A 22,155-nucleotide genomic window follows, 5' to 3' on the forward strand; every position below is an offset into this window, starting at 1 on the left:
GCTCCTGGCTCGCAGGGTTGTGGCTGCGGCTTTCAAACACCGTCTGCCAGCAGGGAAAGAGGAGGAGGAGACAGCTCCTGGGGCAGGAGTCCCACCTGTGGACTTGAGCTCTAATGAGGGGTTTCCTCATGGTAATACAGAAATGTTACCTGTGGTGGCCATGGGTTGTATTACTGTGGATTTCTGGACACCCATGTAATGGCTCCAGGCCCCGGCTTGTCCTTTGCTGGAGCCACATCCCAGGCCATGAGACATTTCATGGAAGTGCTGGGCTGGGGGCACCCTGCTGCCCTTGGTCCCCATTCCACCACCAGTGCCTGCACGCTCTTGCCTTTCTGCTGTGCAAAGCCTTTTCTATTGAGAGGGTTTGGTTGTGAGCTAAATATATAAATGGTGAAAAAAGCAAGTCAATGAACCCAAAAGTCATCCCCAAGGAGAGAAGGAAGACAGAAGGGAAAGGAAGAGATCCTTAATGTACTTTGAAAAAAATAATATTGTTGACCTGTAGCCTTAGCAAAAACTAGTTATTGTTTGATGATCCTCATTGAAGTTTTTAGTCAGACCTTAAATAAAAGACAGAGTGGGCCCCAGGAGCAGTGCTAGGAGAGATTTGGCCATATCCAAATTGTTAGAGTTTATGTGAGGGGCAGTGGAAATTCAGTGCAGCTGGTAAACCTAAAAAATAATAACAAAAAACAATACACCTCTGTGTAATAGAATGTCTTTCGTATGACAAGTTTTCCTAAATGCTTTATATAGAATTAAAAACAGATTTAATTTGAAGAACAGGTAATTTTGTTTGTTTAAGGGAAAGAAAAACATAGGACATTAGAGTTAACTAAAGCTGGTGTAAATCAAAAAGGGTTCAACTAAAGTCACATGGCTTAAAACATAGATGCTGTAAAATACACAGGATTGTAATCGGGCCCACAATATTTTACATTTACAATGTGTAATTTTGCTCCTTTGGAGCAGGTCAGGTGAAGGATCTCCTCATTACATCCTATTTCCCTTTTGTCTTTAAATTTGGCTTATTAATTTTTTTCATTCCTTCATTTCTTGCTTTTGTCTCGACTTCTGCTAGATTCTGCCCTTTCCAAATATTTAATATTTTAAAACTTTCAGAGTCAAAGGAGGGGGAAGGGGACAAAAGGTTTCTTTTCTTTTCCATGTCTCTCCTGACACCTTCTCCACACCAAATCCTACTCTCTTCCCCCAAAAAATGAAAAAAAGCCTACGATTAACTTCATGGAACTCCCTTCCAAAAAGAAAAATGAAGAGACAGTAGAAAAGGAGTTAAAATATTGATATTTTTAAATGAAAATACTCCAGATTTAAATAAATTTTATGCCTTTTTTTTTTTTTTTTTTTTTTTTTTTTTTTTTGGTCAAGAATAAGTTGAATGACTGGAAGAATTCTGCAAAACTTTTGTTTGCTTAAGGCCACTCAGTTCTCTCATCAAATTTGTAAACAAGTTTAACTAAAAAAAACACCAAAGCATTTGTGAAATAGAAGTATATGTCTGAACCATTTAAACCTCCAACATTTATTTAGGGAATGAATACCAGGTTTAGAAATAAAGAGAATCTCTGTGGTGTGTCTCCTCTCCATGGGTGCAAGTAAGACAAATTAAAACCCCTTTGTTTCTTACATAAAGCATGCTAGTTTAGCTTGAAAGAGATACAAATGCAGACTTCTGTATTGCAATAAATATGGTTTTTATAATGAAAGGAGAACTGAACACTTGTGGCCTGCTGATGTAGTTCTCAGTGTTTGCACTGGAGGTCTCACTGGCATTTAATGAGCTTGGCTCTCTGGGCTGTCAGGCTTCTGTGCCTGGGTTGTAACCAGCTCAGCCTCTCTCTCCTTCTTCCTAGTGGAATTCTTCAGGAAGAAACAGCAGTTAATGTGGAACATAGCCTGAGTCGAGGGATAAGTCCCACCTCTGGAGGATCCCAGGAAGATTTGTGGTTATGTGTGCAATAGTGAGGAGCGGATTCAGTCCCTGCAGGACGGTACTTGGTGAGAGATTTCTTGTGACCTTCCCACATGTGATGTAGGATTTGCCATTGACTCTGGTTTTTTTGGGTAGTGCTGCTCCCATTATTCTGTATGGTTACTTGCAAAGTGTATTTTGGGCACAAAATACTGGATTGCTCTAGGTGGTTTGACTAACCACACACAAAGTATGTGGGCCTTAGCTTCTTCAGAATAAGCATCCAAACTTAGTGGAGAACTTAGAGGTAAACTGTTCTTGCATGACCTCTGGTGTGACAACCTCTGCTTAGTGCACTCCATGCACTTGGTTCTCTGGTAGAGGAGCACTGTGGATAAAACATTAAAATGCCAATGTGCCCCATGGCATTTTAATGTTTTAGAAGTTCTTGATGTTTCTCAAAACCTAAGCTGCAGTGGCACAGTCATAAATCTGAAACGCAGAGATGCTTCTTGATATTTTTGCCTCCATACTGTTTTAAGTGGATATTATGAAATAAGTCTGTGTACAGACTCTGAGGTGCATCAGGGCTGCTGTAATGAGGAGCATAGGAAATGTACACATCAGTTTGGAAGTCTGTATTTGACTGGTTTGAAGTAGAAAAGGCATGGGTTGAATGCTAGTTAAAAGTGGGGGGAAAAAAAAACAAAACAAAAAACTCCCCATCAGACTACCAAGTAGCTTGTTTCTCTACAAGTGTCATGCTTTTGTTAAGGGGACAAAAACAAAAGCTCCTCCCTAACATAGCTTTAGTGTTCTGCCCATCTACTTCTGATTTCTGTGGTCTTGAGCATCCTGTTGGTCTGGCAGCAGCTGCCCTGCAGTGAAGTGGGTTGTTGCTTCCTCTGGAGGGAAATGTCTGTCAGGGTAATAAAGCAAAACCTGTTTCCATTTCCTCAGAGATGCTGTGAAATATTTTCCCTTCAGAGCAGTGAGTCAAAAGATAGGTCCTGCCCTGTTGTAAAGTTACCCATTTCTATTCCCACTAAATTTAAATTCGTGCCCGGAAACTTAGTTGAATACAACTGACTGATGAACTTCATACTTCAATGAATCTGGACAGATTGACAAAATGAGTTTGTGGCACCTGTTCTGAGATAGCTGAAAAGCTTTGATCATTCCTTCCCAGTTTTCTTCAAATTTCGAAATGTTATGGATATACAAGGACTTATTTATATCCAAAGACTTATAATGTGGCTTGCATTTTCCATTTATTGATGTAAGTAAAAATTTTAGTAAGACTTATATTTAATTAATTTAGACAGAGTCTACTTACTATCTGATCCTTTAGGTGCTGTGTGCCTCTTTTATTACTGCCCATGTCAATTTATTTAAAGAAGAGCTGTATGATATTTACATGAGGTCATTGTATTGTGTTTTTACTGTCATGAATTCTCTTTGCATGTCTCATCAAATTATTTTGTTCTCTGGTGGAAATACTCTAGAAAATGAAACTCTGGTGGATAATACTCTACCTCTGACTTAAAATTTTGTGTTCATTCCTGGGTAAGAGAAGTAGGTGAGATAAGAATTTTCCATGACATTACCTATTAGAGCTTTTCCTGTGGGTATGGATAGTTGTATGCTTTTGGGTTTCGGAGGGCTGAAGCACCATGAGGCCTGGGTGGCAAAAGCCAAGTCAAAAACAATCAAAAAAGACTGGCTTATATCTCTCTCCTATGAAGTAGCAAATTCCTTTCTAATTATTTGTAATGTCTTCAAGCATTACTGAGGATTAAGTCAGAAAGGTGATTTTAGTTTATTTGAAGCTGCACAAAGATAGAAAAAAAAAGGAAATGCTACGAAGTAGAGAAACTTGAGGGGTTTTTTTTTCATTCTTTGCTCTTTGCCAAGCTAAGTACAAAAAAAATTAAATTTTTGAACCTAAGTTTTTAAAATCAAGTCCAATAAAATTTCTTCTGGTTTCAAACCCAGCAAACACAAACTCATCTGAAGCCTGAGTCAGAGCAAGTGCCATACTCTGCAGAAGAGTTTAAAACTCAGTCTTGGCACTGACAAGTCATTTCTGTTGTTCCTTATTAAAAAAAAAAAAAAAAAGAAATAGTAGTAATCCCCTGAGGAGATAATTTGATAAGGAAGATAAAATATCCCAAAACTGCCCCAGGAGATGGATTTAAATTCTCTCAAACAATTCTAAGTTTTGAGCTGTGGATAAAGACAAATTACTCCAATCTTCACAAGGTGCTCTGTTTAATATAATGAGGTTAGGACACATCGCTAGCAGTCACATGACACTAGCTAGACAACATTTGACAAACCTTTTCCAGGGTGATGTGGTTCCTGGGGCATTCCTGCAGAGAGCTCCCAAGTCCCCAGCCTGGCTTCTGCTCACTGCGGCGAGGGAGCAGCAGCACTGGAGGCCAAAACGGTGCCTGGCTCCTTTCTGTTTTTTCTTGCCTTGGGAACTGCCGTTTGCACAGCACTTGATTTAGAATAAATGAAATTTCAAAGTGCACATGTCTTGTTCCCCCCCTTCTGCTATGTAAAGGGCTAGAGTAAGAGGAGATGATTGATAGATTAGAGGAGGGACCCTCCAGAAGAGGGGAAAAACATGACAGTTCTCTCCACTGTTCCCAGACAAGGTAATATTCATACAAGAACACGTGGGACAGCAATTCTTGCTGTTCCCTTCACCACCTTTTGTTCCTTCCACCGCACTTTTGCGTGCCATGGGGAAGGACAAGGCTTGTAAGCTGTTCCATGGCAGAAACGGAGTGCCTCATGGTGATGTTCTCTGCTTCATTCTAGATCTTTTGCAGGGAGAAGTTAAGAGCTGTACTGTTCTGCTAATTTGATGCTCTGTGTCTCTGCATATCTTCCTGTTTCTGGAACACACTGTTTTGGTACTGCAGCAAGGTGAGGTGTTGGATGGTGTGTGTGTAGTTCGTAGCACTGGATTTTTTATTACAATCGGATGTGTGCAAATGTCAAGGAAATGGAGAAGGTGGATACGAAGAAAGTGTCTTAGGTTGATGTTGGCACTGTGGTACTGAGAAGGGGCAGGTGTGGAAGAGTACAGCTTCTGGGGGCTGCAGTCTTTTTTTTCTATCTTAGTGCAGCTTCTTAAGGGCTGGACGTGCCCTTAACTTGGACATCGATGGCTCGGGCAGCAGGTTGGGCAGGATTCGCTTGCCGGCTCTGCGGGTATGACGGGCTGCGTGCGTCCGAGCGTTTCGGGGAGCCGGGGCGCCTCGACACGCGTCCCAGAGCGGCAGCGCGGGCTCGGGGAGGGGGCTCGGCGGGGCCGGCCTGGGCTGACCCCGCCGCAGGGATGGGGAACCCGCCAGGCTCGGGGAAAGGGGGGACGGAAGGCGCTGCGCTGCGTGTCCCCCCACCGGGGATGGGGATTGCGAGCTGCGGAGGGGCCAGCGAGAGACTTCGAGACTACCGAGTGCGAGGGGGAGCAGCGCAGGAAGCCCGGCCGGGGCTCTGCCTCCCGTCCCGGGTCCCGCCGCCAGCGGGGCCGGTCCCGGGGCTGCCCCGCCGCCGGACGCCCAGAACCCCTCGCCTCGCACCGGCCGGGCTGCAGGAGGAGGAGGAGAGGAGGAGGAGGAGGAGGAAGAGTAGGAGGAGACCGGGCGCTTTCACTCCTGCTGACTGCTGAGGCAAAAGGCAGAAAAAGGAGGAGGGGAATAAAAAGTAAAGAGGAGGGAGAGAGAGTGAAAGAAAACTAAGCCCAGCTTTTGCCGGTGCTGCTTGGATTGGATCTGGTTTGAGTTTCCTCTCTGCTGGCTTGAGCAGCGAGAGAAGGAGGAGTGGGGGGAAGTAACTCGCTCACTCTTTCTCTGAAGCTTTAGCAAACGTGCTGGTGCCTGTGCTGGCGGGGAGCTGCCCGGGTGCAGTCTCCTCGCAGCTTATTGCTCTGTTTCTAGAGAACTGCCTGGACTTCTCGAGGACCTGGAGGAAAAAGGCATCACAGACCTGACAGTTGCTCACTGCCTATAGACTTGTCACTTTTTTTTTTTTTTTTTCCTAGGGGATTCTTTTTTAAAAATATTTTTCTCCCGTGTCTCACAACAGCAGTTCCTTGGGTGGCTCTGAAATCCATTGCTTTCTTAACAGCTTTGGGAGATATTTTTAAAAACTTTTTCCCTCCTCTCTTCTATTTTCATAGCAAAAAAAAAAAAAAAAAAAAAAAAAAAAAAAAAAAAAAAAAAAAAAAAAAGAAAAGAAAAAAAGAAAAAAAAAGAAAAAAGAAAAGAAAAAAGAAAAGAAAAAAGGAGAAAAAAAATAATCCTCTTGGGGGAGGGGAGATGATCGTGCTGATGTGGAATAAGTGCTCCTGCTGTCTCCTCTTACTAGCCGCGGTCCTGATCGTGGAGAGCTCCCAGCTAGACAGCTCCAGCTCCAAGGTGAACTCCATCAAGTCCACCCTGATGGGGGAGGCTCCAACTCAGGCAACCAACAGATCTGCAGGCATCCACCAGGGACTGATGCTTGCTAGCAGTAAGAAGGGCAAAATGCTAGAGCAGATGGGAAAACCTCCCAAGCACTATCACCGGCAAGGAGAGGTAGGACATTGCTTCATTGCTTGAGTGTCTGTCCGTGTGCTGTATGTAAATAATTGCTGGTCTTCCCCCTCACATTCTTTTCAGAGCTTTAATGTGCTAAATTAATTCATTTACTGCACTGGGCTTTCCTGCGACAATATAATCTCATAATAGATGTTAAGAGCGGTGCAAGTGGGAGGTTTAAACCATTCATCTTTCTCTGTACGGTTAATAACTGATGGAAGAAAGAGCAACATAAAAAACTATCATATTCATCATTTCTTTTTTTGACTCCTTCAAAAGGCTGCCAGAAGCAAAGGAAGAAATTTCTTGTTAACTTTCAAGACAGTAAATTAGTTGAATTTGAATAGGTGAGGAAAATTTGAACGTGAAGTAAAAATTCACAGCAGTGTAACAAACTTGGTTTTAGATATTGCACCTGGCAAGTTGATTTCTGGTATCTTTATTCTTGGTGAAAATAAAAAAGCATACTATCTCTGTGGTATACTTTAAGGTACAGTCCTTTGATTAATAAGACAGAAAACAAATTCTGGATTTCTTGTCCAGAATATCCTCCAGTGATTGGAGAAGTTTTGTTTGGTTATGAGAGTTTGAATGTAAAGAAGATAGAAAAGGTTATATACTAAAAAAAAAAAAAGGATAAGGGGGAAAAAAACCCAACACCCTGACTTGCTTGTGCAGTCTTCTTTCCTCTCTACCCTGCCTGGAAACTTGCAAGTCTGATAGAAAATAATCTTCATTCAACTATCTTTGTGCTAAACTATAAAGCAGCATTTTAAGTCATTGGTCCTGTTCTTCCCTCTCAAGTCTTAACTTGGATGGTACAAATATTGCATGTTGTGATGTTGAAAGAGGTGGACTTCTTCAGAAAATGTAGGTTTTATTGGGTATTATTGGTATCTCTAAATACAGCTGCTTTTCATAAGCAACAGTGTAGCAGCAAGAGAGCTGCCAACATTCAGCACTAAAAAGGCAAAATACTTAATGACTGAAGTGTCTGTGCTTGCTTAAATTTTCCTTATTGCAGCAGAGACGCTGAAAATTCAAGTAATCCACTGAATTTGCTAAAGTGTTTCACATCAGCTTCCTAATAATTGAATGTTATAATTTGGTTTTGTGCGCAGGCATAGTAACAATTGTGGTAGTTTTGGTTTTTGTATGTGAGAAATTTCCAAGCTTTCTTTCCCTAACCACTCAACTGCTTTATATTTTACCCAGAATTTGGTTGCCTCTCCTTACCTCTAAGCAAAGTTTAGCAAGAGATGCTGTGATGAGGTTTCATATTACTAAAGTACTGTGCTCTTCTCTAGTTCACATTTTACTAATTACAATTACATTACTATGTTGAATCACGTTGAGGAGATAGATGTGCCCAATGCACCTTCTTATATGTTCTCCTTGGATTTTCTTTTGTTTACAACGTATTCACAAAATATCCAAATACACGTCCTATTTTCCCACTGAGTGTTAGCAGTCTCATGCGTTTTGTATGTGCTGCCCAGCTTTTGCCTTTTGGAGAAGTCTTGCCACCTTCCCCTGTGTACAACATCCTCAGCGCTTCACAGTGTATTCAGCGCAATGTTGAGAATAACTGATTATAATTCATCCAGTTCCTGAAAAACAATTTGTGCTACCCACTGGTTGTATTTGCAAGATTTGCCCCTAACTTGCCAGCCTGGATTGGGATTTCTGGGCGCTTCTAGTTACTGGCATGAACTCACAAGGCACACTTCAAGTGAGAGCACTGTAAGCATCTGTAGTAGTAGTAGAAGAGACATCATGCATATTAAGGTTTCATGTTTGTAACATAAGGAAAGACCCCCAGAGAATTGGTGGCTATGACTCCCAGGGAGTGAAGCCTGACCTCCCAATAAGGGCTGTCAGCACTGAATTTACCCTCTCTCCCTGAGATTCTGTCCCCAGATCCTGCATGGCCTCCCACAGATGTATGCGAAAATGACACAGATTTGCTCCCAATAATTCTAGATGCTACTTTTGGCCATCTGCCTGAAGCAACAAAGTTAATGCAGAATTGCAATAAAAAGAAGAAAAAAAGGGAAAAGACAAGGAAAAGAAAATGAGAGGAAAGGAAAAAAGGAAAGAGAAAAAAGAAGAAAAGAGAAAAATAGTATCTTTTGTGAAAATGTTTTCTCTTTGGTGATACTTCCAGCTGTAGGGCTGGTGAGCCGCTACGTTTTTTCACAGCGGTGTCACGCATATCAACCAATTAAGACATGACATTTTCATAATCTTTTTTGAAGTACTCTCTTATTAGGTTAGTACTTAATTTGTTTAGATTATGGGACTTTGCACTGAAATTTACCATGCCATTTGCAAAAGAGCAGGACTATGCATTTCTTTCTAAAACAATCTATTGAATTAGTGGAATTTGTAATGTCTCAAAAGTAAGAGTATCTTTCATGTCTTGGCAACATTAGATGGTGAGTTAAGTGTCTTGTTTACAACTAGGAAATAGTTTTAATAAGGACCAAAGATATGCATGTTAAAGAAAAATTAATAGAATTTTGCTGTTGTGAGATCTCGGAGCTGTGCTTTCAGGTCTGCACATATACATGGTGGAAATCACCAAAACTGATGAAAGGATCATCAGACTACAACCTATTTGCTTTTCAGTTATGTTAATTCTCAGGACTAGGAGCAACTTGGGAGTGTTTAATCAGCAATAAAACTGATACAATAGTTCATGGCTTATCTGGAGTGTTGATGTTTTTCAGCTGGTAGTTAAAGTGCTTCTGCCCAGAAAGGGAAGATCCAGTGCTCTTTTGTCAGGCGAAGTTCCAGTTTAAATTAATGAAAATACTCACATGAGCAAAGCAAGTTGATCCAACTTGCAGAGACACTGGCGGGGCAAATGTGAATTTTAGTAAGACTTAACATTTTTATGTCTTTCTGAGGAATATTATTTATTTTCTGGTCTTATTCCCTTTACTGCCTTGGATCAGCAGAGAATGAGAAGCACTGATGTGCTAAATCGGTGAGATTTCATTCTCTTCACTGTTCTTTACTGTCACTGCTGCTTTTCCTTTTCTACAATCTGTTAATGTTTTCCCAGTTTCACAGAGAATCAGAAAGTGTCTGCAGCATTTGCACAAGGGAAAAATATGCTCAAAAATAGTACTGTACAATGCATGCTAATCTACATTACTTTTTTGGGAGGGGGGGTGGAGTCTGGATTATAAATTGTCAGCTATTTATTTCCTTTCAAAACTTGATTTAGAAAAATGCTTCTAGGGACATCCAATACCTCAGTTCCGTGACCTGTCTGTGGAAGTGTTCTGGGTATAACCCCCTCTCTAGGAAAATATGATACAGTGAACAGGTCATAATTGACAGTGAAGATAGATTAGTTTTTCTGTGTGTTAGCTATAGCTTCCGCTGTGTTTGGGTAAGGTCTCCCACGTGAGTGCTCTAGCTCAGCTATAGAGATGCAACCTGAAAGGAAAAATAGAACATACTGTACAGTGCTTGAAAGGCATAGCCATTCCACAGATTCCTGGCTGATGACTTCGTAGCCTCTTTAATTCATTTCACCATCTTTTAGACTTCTTGCCTCTGGGTTTTAGTCCTCTCTCTCCTCTGAGACCTGTCCCCTCTGTCAATGCTGGGGTTTGCAGGCTTTCACACTCAATCACCTGTAATGATCTAGTAGGCTGTGACCTACCAGGCTTTATTTCCAGCTGTTTTCCTTCTTTAATCTATGGGTGCTAGTATCTTCTTCCCTTCCCACCTCCTGGCCACAAGCTGTAATTTCAGCTTATTACCCAGCAAAATGTGTCTCTCATTCCCTTTGTCCCTTTGCTGCTGCATAGCTGTTTGGCTTGGTCCTTCCCATTGAGACTTTCCCTTCCCCAGGAACATGATGGGAGCAATAGCAATGAAGGGAAGAACTGGGACATCCAGTAAAGGGAACTGGCACATCTGTGGGGCTGACTAAGAGATAATGAGTTCTGGAAAAGGGAGGAGGAGTGAAAAGCTGGGACAAGTTTTAGTGCTGCAGAGGCACAACAGACAGCTATCAGATAAGCTTTAGTATTCCAAATGTGTTTGGTTTAATCTTAAAATGTGGGTTTTTTTTTTTTTTTTGTTAATTCTATTGCAGTTTGTGCTAAGATGTTTGAGACCACAGGAGCCAAACCAAAGAGGCATTTATTCAAATGACTAATTTGATACTGATCTCATACCTATTAATGCGTGGACATACATGTGTTTCTTGGACAGGACATAGTTACCCACAAGGACTTGCTAGAAAATGTTTGGATGATGCTTTGCAGTGAGTAAAACAGCATGAGATGTAGTAATTGAATGCAGTGCACTGACAATGTTACAATAAAATGTACCAAAGACATCAAAAATGTAACCACAATATCTTAAATAGCTAGCAACCAAAACAGTAAAAATTATTGCTTCATGGGAATTAAAAATTATTTTAATCATGGGATTAAAAATAAATTAATTAAAATAGCTAGAAATTACATCCAGCAATAGCTGTCTTTTATTTTTTTTTAATTAAAAAAATACAGAATTGCTAAATCTCCAGAAGCCACCAGAGAATTAATTCTTTGCTCTTGGTGTTAGAAGTCTGGGTGACTTATTGGTTTACTGGCAGCAGTCTTGCTAAATAACCTACTGGCTTCCCTCTTAATTGCAAAAAAATGGGGTGCAGAGTATTATCTCCTTCCTGGGTCATGCTTGGTGTCCCCTTCAAATTGTTATTATCTTAATATAGAGCAAAAGCTCCTGTAAAGCAGCTTTGCTACAAGTATTTCCTATTAGCTTTGCAATAATGTTTAGAAAATTTCTAGAACTCTGATGTGCTGCTGTGTGTGCAAGTACTTAGGAAGAGTCAGTTTCTGTATGGAAAGTCTGTCAGAGCTTAATGACAGCACAGAAGATGATGAAGCATGATTACATTTTCCCCTCAGAAAAGTGAGTCTGATTAAGTCATTATGTTTGATTAACTGATGCTTTGCAGATGCAAATATAGCACAAGTTTAATTTTGATCTTAATTATCTCAACACCGGATGTATCTTGCAAGCACTTCGTATCTCATGGCTTGTCAATAGAGCCTTTGGTCCTTTTACACTTGTACTTACAAATGCCTCACCCTGGAAATGTCATTCAGGAGGAATTTAGCTCTGCAAAGGAGGAGCCCCATGAAGCTCCTGCTTCTGTTTGGTTTTCCAGCATGGCTTTCCTCTCCAGGTTTTGTGTAAGTGCTTATTTTTTTTTTAAGTATATCCAAACAAGTTTTAGATATATGTAAAAATGTTAATTTTTACATATATCTATTTGTTTTACCTTCAAAACAGAGAGCTTCCCCTCCTGCATGTGCTTGCCAAGGTCCGTACCGAGTTCATGCTACTGCCTGTGTGTACGCCGTGGTTGCGGCTGGCAGGAATCAGGGTGTGGTAGGACACACCTGGAGCCAGCCACCCCTGCTTGGCCCATCATTGCCATGGGACTTGTCACCATGTCCTGTGGAGTTCTGTGTTGGTTTTGGCACCATGGTCATGAAATGCTTAAGATGGATTTAAGGAGCTGAAGTCTGTACGACACTGCAGATATGGTGGAGAAAGGTAGAAGCCACCATTCTGCTCTTCCTGCACTGGTAAAATTCCAAGTGTATTAAGAATTTTATATTTATTCCTTTTTTTAGTGAAATGAAGATAATTCTTTTGAAATCTTTCTCTTTTACTGCTGTGCTCTAGGTGGTGTTTCTGGTACTTTTGGGTTGAAACCTATAGGAAGCTTCTATGAGCTTGGAGTGAAAGGCCAATACAAAAGCCAAGAAGATCAGAAGGTTTGCTTTGCTACTCTTTTAAGATGAATTTTACCTGCGAAAGTTTTTATTTTCATTAGAGACCATGAATTTCATCCTGTCTTTTTTTTCACCAAGTATAGGATGTGCAATGGCAGTGTGTGACCCCAAAACATCACTTTTCTTCCATGTAACTTTTTTCCTTTTTGGCTGAAGGTCAAATTTATTCTAGTGGAAATTGTAATGAACATCAAGTGATTTTCAAATTGTAACAAAATGTGGAAATAGATGATTTATGGTATTTCCAAGCTAATTGCAGAATTCTTTGCTCTAGAATGGGCTACAGAAAGTAGTATTAGAGAGTGAGCAGCATGGCTTAAAGGGATACATATGTTTATACTAAAGAACAGCATAATACTAAATCACAGCAATCTTCAAATAAAATAATGAGTTTTGTTCATCTTGGTTACAGTTTTTTAGGGATAGGTCTTAAACCCATCTTTGATTTATACATTTGTGCTCACACAAAGAGAAATTGAGTTATGAAAATAAATAGAATACAAACACACAGTGGGAACATGGAGTTCACTCATTCAGCAGCTATTTTGCTCTTACTAACAGAAAGAGCAGAACATTGCTACAAAAAAGAAAAAAAAACCTTAAAAGTTGTTGGGTTCCCCCCCCCCCAAAAAGCACATAAGCACACGGTTCAGCCCCTTGGGACTTTCTTAAAGCTAAGCTTTGATATGATTGAATTTTCATATGCATAGTAATGAATCTTTGAGACATGCATGTTGCACATATGTAGTGCAAATGGCACTGGTTTAGCATTTTTAGCAGTAAGCAAAGGCAGACTGCTCTGCACATGCTTGGGAATGAGGTGTTGCTTCACTCTGCAAGCCCTCTGCCTCATTCTCTGTGCATCATGTAAGTGTGAACCAGGCTGTGCATGCTTTTAAAAGCATATTTATCGGTCCAGTGAATGAGAGGACAGGGTTCAGTTCTACGTGTTTTGGCAGCTTGCCTTGAGTAAAGCAGTGACTTGCTGTCAGCATGATCTCCTCTCTGCAATCTGAAATGACTACAGTGGAGATCTCTTAAAGGAGCTGCGAACACAATGCGTTGATGTTGCAGCAGGAAACTTTAGTTCTTGGAATCTCATTCTTAACTGGAACAGCATCAGGGAAAGTAGTGCATCTGGTGGGGGAAGATGTCCTTTTCTTTTTGCAAAGAGCAAGGTAGCTTCAAGAATTGGGTTTGTTTTTGGGTTTTTTTTGTTATATGTTCCTGCAGAAAATGATGCACCTCTTCTTGGCAGTCTGAAAAGATACTAAACTGGACATTCTGCTGTGGCCTGACCTGTCAGGATTAGTACATACTGCAGTGTGCTTGCCATATTTCTTTGTTTCTTTCATTTGACTTGAAAATGAGAGCGCAGAGCGCTCCCACCCAGTTTGTTATGGACTCAGGATGCTGTTTTCTACCTCAAAAAAATAAAAGTTTGTGTTTCTTTTTATCTTCTGGGGTTTTAGGTTGCCCATGCAGTGACTGAGCTATGAGTATTTTACTCTCCATTTGGTAGTAGTATTGGGTGTGTACTTATTTTCTTCTTTTTTCAAACATCCCTGCCATTCTTCAGGAGGGAGGGAAGACAGGACATATCAAATGGTCATGTTTTATCAGACCTGCCATTCTTAAATTTCGGTTTATCATCCACTGAAATAGCAATAATGACACCATTTGGCTCATATAACCAACCACTCTGTGTGAACTGAACACTATGGGGCTGCCCAGTGAGACTGAAAGTTGTTCTTTCAGACTTGTTCAGTTGCTGTTACTCCCAACAAGGCTAAATTTCCATTTGTATATTATTCATAACCAATTCCTGTGGTAGGGTGAGACAGTGTGGGTGTGGGTCAGAATTCAGGAATAGGAATTTTGGGAACCAAGGAAGGACCATAAAAACAGGAGGTTGCCAACCTCTCTCCACACTTTCTCCATTTGGAGCCAAATGTTGATGTTGCCTCATGTCATCTTGCAGGTAAAGAGAAAAACTGCCTAGGCTTAGAAGTCTACTTTATAGTTTGGTGGTAGTACTAAACTGCTTAGCTGCATACAATGTTTTGTAATTGTTTAAATAAATACAGAGTTTTTAAAATGCTCTTTAGGAATGCTTGTAAACTTCTGTGCTTGGATTTATCCCCATTGCTATCTTCCAGACATCCCAGTACTCGCCAGGAAAATTGCTTTTTAACAAGAAGAATACTCTGGAAATTACTTTCTGAGAGGGTCCTGGCCACAGCAGCTGCAACAAATTGCCACTGAACTTCAGTCCCAATTGTTTTTTATTGCTAAAAGGATAAGTGACCAAGTGAATACTTGTATTATAGCTTCACGACAGTTTATTAAGTATCGAATTGTAGTGTGTGATTTTGTCTAACCAGAAGATTAAGGTTTTCTCTGTGGAGAAAAATTTCTCTCAGACTTTTTACTGATGCTTAAGCTGCAAGAGAGTGAAAAAGTCCTGCCAGTCCCAAACTGTTCTGTGGTTAGGCTGGCTTTGGGTTTTCCTCTGCTGGGGCTGGCCAGTGATGTCAGTGCAAGCAGAGCTGTAACAGCATGAGGCGGCTGAAAAGTCACAGCACCGCAATCCATTGCACGTTGGTCTACCTCCTGCTGAGGAAACAAGTCCATGGGGAGCATTTCCTGAGCAAGAGGGTTTTGAGTAGCAGCAGAGCTTCAGCATAGCTTAGATCATGCTAACTGGGAAGCATTTTTGTCATGATTTTCCAAATAAGCAACACAGATCCCAGGAAGGTCAGTAAAGGATGGGGCAAAACCTAGAGATGGTACAGGAGGCATGCTTGTGTCCTTGAGCAGGATTTGCTGCCTGGAAGGAGGTGCAGATCTGCTTGCCCTCCTCTGAGCCTCTCTGCTCTAACTTCGAGGATCCCTCCTTCCCCAGACATGCTGGCCTCACTGTCACTGCTGTAGCTTTGAGGCTTGGGTTTGGTTTTTTCCAATGCATTTTAAAGGATGATGCCTTTTCTTAAGCACTATCCTCTCAAGTTATCAGTGAAGAATAGATAAGAGAATCTTTATTTCAGGCGCACATGTGCACTCCAGGTGTGAAGGGAACTCTTAAACTGTTTATGAGTGCACAAAGCCTCATGAACAAAGAGGGCAGAAAAGAACGTTGTCATTTTAAGGCAAAATATGTTTTAAGGCCCTGTTAAAAAATAAAGCCAAAACAGAGCTGCAAATGGGCTGCAGATTGTCTGTGTAAGAGGGATTAACACTCATGAAAATCTCTGATAGGCTTGTTCCACAGACAGTCCCAGTTAGCCAAGATGCTATTTGACATGGAGGGGGTATCCACTGTCAGGCTCTCATCTTGGAGAGTTACCCACAAAATTCTCTGCCGACAGTCATACACAGGTGAGCAGGATAGCACTGCCTTAACTCTGTTTTAAAGGTTTTAGATGACTAGAAGTCAAAGGAGACATTGTATGAAAGGTGTGATAGTGGGGTGTGAGTTCCAAATCTGGGTGCCCTTGTCATTTTTAAGTTTGTGGGGTTGAAATCTGTTTTACTGTTAAAGGGTGAGAAGGATAAGGATGGCTAAAATGAGAGAAAACACATTACTTGAACAGCCACGTGACGATATCTTAATTTGTTTGGAACAGCGTTCAGGTACACTGAGGGTAGCATCCATAATGGTGGTGACCATTCAGTACTCGAACAAAAGTGATGTAACTTACTCCCCTCCAGCACCATTTTCCAGCAGATGCACCAAAAAAAATTTGGCCATAGACACTAGTTCATGCTGCCAGAAATGCTACACTTCAGCTCTTGTCTCTGCAAAATATGCTGCTTTATTGCTCTTCTTGCCCAAAAAGAGCCACACACTTCTGCAAAGAAAGCCATCTCAAAGGTTCGGCTCTGTTTACTGATAGGATGAGTCTGGAATGTATTTATGTACCTAACTCCCCGAATGTTTTCAGTGGGAATTAGGTTCTGCATGCATTTAGGGAGTGTAGTCATGGTCTTTTCCATGCACAAGAGAAATTCAGAGGAAGGCATCTGTCTGAGACTCAGTGCAAGGCATGCTCAGGGACAAGGACCTCTCTTCTCTATCCTCACCTAGGTAAAGTAGTCCGAGTCTGGTCATCAGAATAATTTGTTATAACTATTATTACTGAAAAGTTTAATCAGAAAAATTTATGCTGTTCCCTCAATGATGAAATAATTATATAGAAAACCAATTATAGATCATATCTAATGTGGCAGATATGGTTACACTGGCCCTTCTCTCTGGGTTACAGTCTTTATCCAGAATAACTTTTTTCTTAAACCAGCTTTTAATTTTTTTTTTTTCCTGTAAAACTGGACATGGATGCAGAGATGTTGCAAGGAGAGCTGTAGTGCTTGTCTTTAATGAGCCTCTTCCTGACCCACCCTGTGTAAAGCAGTTGACACATCATGTGTTATGCAGCTGGGACGGCTACCCTGGCACATATCTCTGATATGTGAACGTTTTGACTTTGGCCTTTTGGAAGCACTGGTCCCATGCTGTTCTCCAGAGTAGTGTTTAAGTAATTTCCCAGATACTGTGGATATAGGGCCGGTAGGAGCAAAAGCTGAAGTGGAATTGACGAGTACAGATTTAGCTGATTCTGTGAAAATAGATTGCACAACAGACTGACAGTTTCTGGATTTGATTTTCTCTCTTTCCTTGGTTTGACCTCCAGTGCTCCTTCTGTCAGCTGGTCAGTGTTTGGCTCTGAAGTTGTAGAGTTTGTGCATTGTGTGTGTGAATGTTGTTTTTTTTTTTTGTTTTGTTTCAATTCTTTACTGGGGTTGTTGTTTTGCTTTTGCAATGTAGCCCTTTTGATTTGAATTCTACCCCTTGATCAAAGGGCAGGCCGGTTTCTGTGAGACAGCAGCTGGAGGGTTTGAAGGATGCTGAGGTGGTGCAGGGGTGAAATTCAGGCAGGGTGATCCACACTGCTGAACAATTTGAGCAGACAAGAGCAGCTGTGGACAAAGTTCGTGCCCTGTCAGTGGAACAATGCACATCTCTGTCCCTGTAGTATGGGAGCTCGGCTGCTGCTGATGCTCTTGACTCTCTTGGAAGTGTTTGTTCTTGTATGCTTTGACCATTTGTTAGTAAAATGGTCACTGCATTTACTTTTGCTTCCCTTCTGTCCTAAATGACCATATTGTCAGGAAATCAATTTAAAGAGTAGCTATTAGAAGACATTTTGTGAACATTTTAATCTTCTGAAGTTCATTTTAATGGTATGTTTCACCCGAATATTCTTCAGAACAAAAAATTCTCTAATGCACTTCTGTCCCAAGAAAATGTGTGAGGCTGAGGCTTCCTTCTTCCTCCCAACCTACCTCACAAAACACTCTCTCAATACACAGCCTTAATCACATTTGCAAGTAGAATGTTGGAGTTAATCTTTCAAAACAGCATTTTTACCAGACTAATGACAGATCAGAATCAAATAACCCCATCTTTGCTCTTCAAATACTTGTGCCAATGGAGCTATAGCTCAAGTACAAAAACTTTAAAGAAATGGAATTGCCAAGGTATAACCCATTTTGTAACTGATTAGAATAACTGATATTTGATCAAAAATAAGCAGGATTAAACTCCCCATTTCACTACACAGGGAGGCTATGAGCAAAGCTTCACATAAACCTTTCAAAACTGAAGCTGTTCAACTTACTGGCAAATGTTCTGGAAAATGGGCACAGAAATTTTTACAAAAATTTATTCACAACAGTAAAAACTTAAGTGGACCACAGAGTGGAAATAAATGCCAGTATACTGACCATCTGAGAGAAAAATCTCATGGGTAAAATTTCATTTCTAACAGTGTAAAGCAATATAATATGGCACCATTTGATGGCAATTTGGCATATAAGTGATAACCTCTAATTTAGAATCAATTTAGCTATCTTTCATGGTGAAGCAGCATCAGAGAGACAAAAATTAAATACTAAAAACATTGTAAAAAAATCCAACTGGAATATCAGGAAGTGAAAAAAATCCAGAGAGCAATTTTAAATTGGTTCTGATCTCATGGTGCTGGGTAACTGTTAAAAGACATAAAAAAAATCAGGATTAAATGGAGAAGCAGGACAGCAGGTATGATCATAACACCATGGCTGCTTAAACACAAGAGAAAGTAATTAGAATGCAAAGACCAAATTTGGAAAAGGGATGTCCGTGGGAGAGCAGGATGGAGAGAAATAAAGTACTGAAGAGTCAGAAGAAAGTGAGTGGGGACCAATCACTCAGTGTTTGCTGTAGAAGAAGAGCCAAGAGCAGACAGTCTGAAATTATCAGACAACCAGGAGTTACTTTTTCATGTTGTGGAGCTCATTGGCACATGATGCTGTGAGAGCCATGTGTGAGAACTGCTCACATGGAGAGGAGACAAACATAGAGAAGAGAGATGGCACTGGTAGGTACTGAACTTCCAGCCTCAGATGTGTCTAAGCAGCTGTCGGCTAAAGCTGGGAGATTGCAACTGGAAGAAATCCTTCTGTGCTTGCCTATAATCTTATTCCTCTGAGTATTTGCATCTAGCTGGATGCTGGCCTGGCCACTTTTCTCTGATAGGCTATAGCTACTTTTGCATACTTATGCAGTTAATAATTTTTATCAACATAAAAACCAATAATTTTTTTATCAATATCATAAGTAACCCAGCTTGTTACCTTAATTTATCAAGAAACTTAAGCATTTCAGGTTCAATGTAAGCATTTGTGTTTTGTGTACTTCTGTGAGGATGTGCATATACAAATATTATACAAAAACTGAGCTACTGAGCTGAACCCAATCCTTGGGTCTATGCCACCGGGCACTGATTTTCTTATCCTCTCCAATGCCCATGGACATCAGTGTTAACACTCCCATGGATGCCACTGTGGCTTTGTTATCTACATTTTTAGTCAAAATGTTAAATAGTTCAAAGAGATTGCTGCAGCAAACGGAAAACATGACTACAATGAAAAGGAAATGGAAAAAAGAAGAAAGAGATAAAGAGGCTTAGAATAGATTTACAAAGTATGCAGGTTACACAAGTCAGGGGAGACTTTTCAAAGATTTTTGCTAAAATTTAATCAGCTACAGAAATAAATACTTTCCAAAAAGGGTAAGACATTCAAGTGATTCATTACTCAGAATTAAGATTTTGGGGTTAGAAGGGTGTTCTTTTGCTTTTCTTTCTAATTTCCTCAAGAATTTTGCTAAAGAGTAAATCCTCCCCTTGCAAATTATCATTATACACAGGGCTAAGTATCTTCAAATTTTTGAAAAGTCCAGTGTTTCCAAAGTTGTTACAGCTTTGATGGAAACTACTCTGATGCCAGCAAAGTACAGGGTTGGTTGGCTCTGTCTGCAAATAGATTAAAGCTGAGGACAAAGAATAGCTCAGGATTGCAGTCAAACTCCAATAATCTCCTGTTTTATCTTTGAAGTCAATTTGACCAGAAATTTTAGGAGCCTGAATAGAAGTCACAGTGTTATAAGTGCTGGTATGTGTGTGTTTGTATGCATGTCTTTCCCTGCTTTCACCAGATCCTTCTCTGCATTTAGGCAAAATTGTGTTCCCTCTGTTGTTTTCCCCTTGCAGCAGTCTCTGGTCACCATCTCTGTCTTAATGAGTATTGAGAGTATTAAAAAAAAATTTTTAAACCATCCTTTGATCTTCTCTTCCACCTGCAAACTCCAAAAGAGTTAAAAGTCATGGTTAACACACATGTTGAAATACTTTGGCATTCAAACTTGGATTCCAACCATGCAGGTTCAGTGCAAAACTTGGCAGGGCTGCTGCCTCTCCACTGTGCTTAACAGCAAGGTGTGACATCTTGTGACCAGTTGATTGATGTGAAGATACTTGATGCATTTATGGGTAATGCAGTACATGAATTTTGGTAGATGGGACCAAGTCCAGTCTGCTCCCTTCTCCAAACTGACATGGAAAGGAACTTGCTGTCCTGAACTTGTCTGCTTGCTAAAATATCTGACACCTTTTTGCTGGTGAAAAAAAAAACAAACCAGGTAATGGTGTGTATTTGTTCATTCTGCTGTGTTTGTGCATATGGTGTATTAGCTATCTGAGCAGAGTACTTTTAATGGCTCTGTGAAACAGTATTTACAAAGCCACATGCTTTGTTAGTTGGACTTCAAGCATAATATTTGGTTGGCTCAGTCATCAGCTATGCTAAATTTCTATGGCATGGATTCCAAAAACCTGTCAGTGCATGCCATCTGAATTTCCCCATCATGTAAAATGCTCCCCTTTGAAACAAATATATGATATTTTAATGAACTGAAAACGTTTGGAAGATGATGACATAGATGACCAATCCAAACATTTATGCAGTGGGGAGTATTTTTAGAGAAGAGAAACACAGTTTCTCTAAAGTTTAATAGGAAGTGCACAGGTTGAATATGATCCTGCTTAAGTCAATATGCTTTTAAACAGTAGTTTTTCTAAACTTGCCTTGGAATTTTTAAAGATGCATACCTAACATAAAAAATTATTGGAACAAAAATAAGCTGTTTTTTATTTTTTAGTTGTTAAATGTAAAAAAAAAAAAAAGGTGCCGTTTTCACAATTGTTATAGATTCTAAGCAGACCAATATCATAATTTATTTTAGAAAGGAAGAATATTTGTTTTGAGAACCTGCATTTGCTCTTGAATCACCAGGTTATGCTGCATTCATTTTGTATCCTTCTCAGCTTTCATGCTCTCTCATCCGTCTCTTTCTGATATTAAACTCTTGAGTGTATAGAAATTTTGGTTCCCAGGACTCTGAATTAGACAGGAACTCAATTATCTGACAGACTTTGGAAACTGGGACTGTAATTCCCAGTTCATTTAGATACTTAATGATCATTCAATCTTCTGTTTTTCTACTTGCTCACTCACTTTTACACAGTAGGAGTCAGTCAGTCTTCAGATCAGAAGCATATGGTACCCCTCCAGCAGACAAACATTTTCCACCAACATTTTGAAGAGAATGAAAATCTAAATAAATAACCCCCAAGGCTGAAAGCAGCCTATTCACCAAACAGTAATTCCACAGGAAAAATAAATGTTCAGCAAAGTGATCTTTCATTTGAAAATTGGATCCAGACTCTACAAACTGAGAAGGGTGAGCAACTCTGTCATATGTGGCGCAATGCAGTTTGTCTGCAAAGTGTGCTGCCACAAGGTACTGATGTTCTGCTTATGGGGAAAAGCAACCTGGGCAAAAATTAAACTGTTTGTTTGTCAGCAAACTGTTGAAATCATGGTACCATGAACGCTATCTCTCATGAATTATAAATGGTTAATGTGTATGGTAGTTCAGAATGATGCAATTCAGGACAGACTCATCTTTCAACGCTTTGTTTTTAAAAGTGTAGCTTTTTGTTCTTTGAAGAAAGATGGTAAAATCATTATGTCTGAAAGGCAAACAAAAATGAGTCTTTTAGGAAGGTCAGACACATAGTTCCATGTTTATATTTTGCTCTAATATTGTAGTTTCTTGTTAATTAATCATTACTGCCTTGTTTTTTTTGCAAGGAAAAGAATTCACTTCTTCCATGGAGCTACCTTTAGTAGTAATAGTAGTAGTAGTATCTTATTGAGGATGGAGGGAGGAAAAGTAGTGTAAGGACTTAAGAGCCAGTTATCTTGTCAAAATGCAGTGGTATAACTTGGCTGCCTCTTCAAGCAGCCATGTGAATTTGAAATATAATGATTCTTTTCTGAAAAGAAAAATCACTGTAAGCTATCATAACTTAGAAAATCTCATTTTTCCTGAGTTGCACTTATT

The 22,155-nt window shown here is 40.1% G+C and overlaps 1 protein-coding gene and 1 long non-coding RNA gene across 11 annotated transcripts in view; one reads left to right on the forward strand and one right to left on the reverse strand.

Annotated features, from left to right (window-relative positions):
• Positions 1-22,155, forward strand: part of DKK2 (dickkopf WNT signaling pathway inhibitor 2) — a 327,752-nt gene that overhangs the window by 282,748 nt on the left and 22,849 nt on the right. Inside the window, exons 2-4 of one of the 6 annotated variants that reach the window (XM_072928541.1) lie at positions 1,878-2,022; positions 4,766-5,161; positions 6,320-6,528. In XM_072928541.1, the coding sequence (XP_072784642.1) occupies positions 6,394-6,528 (135 nt within the window). In that variant the 5' untranslated portion in view covers positions 1,878-2,022; positions 4,766-5,161; positions 6,320-6,393. Of the gene's footprint in view, positions 1-855; positions 2,023-3,713; positions 5,162-6,131; positions 6,529-22,155 lie in introns of those variants that run through there. The other 5 variants (XM_072928538.1, XM_072928539.1, XM_072928540.1 and 2 more) reach the window with 5 other exon arrangements.
• Positions 1-22,155, reverse strand: part of LOC140683981 (uncharacterized) — a 169,998-nt gene that overhangs the window by 12,193 nt on the left and 135,650 nt on the right. The window contains exon 8 of one of the 5 annotated variants that reach the window (XR_012055717.1): positions 35-675. The exons of the other annotated variants lie outside the window; for them this stretch is intronic. This is a non-coding gene — a long non-coding RNA (uncharacterized lncRNA). Of the gene's footprint in view, positions 1-34; positions 676-22,155 lie in introns of those variants that run through there. 5 annotated transcript variants of the gene reach the window in all.

Source organism: Taeniopygia guttata, chromosome 4 (genome assembly GCF_048771995.1).
Source record: "Taeniopygia guttata chromosome 4, bTaeGut7.mat, whole genome shotgun sequence".
Taxonomy (NCBI): domain Eukaryota; kingdom Metazoa; phylum Chordata; class Aves; order Passeriformes; family Estrildidae; genus Taeniopygia; species Taeniopygia guttata.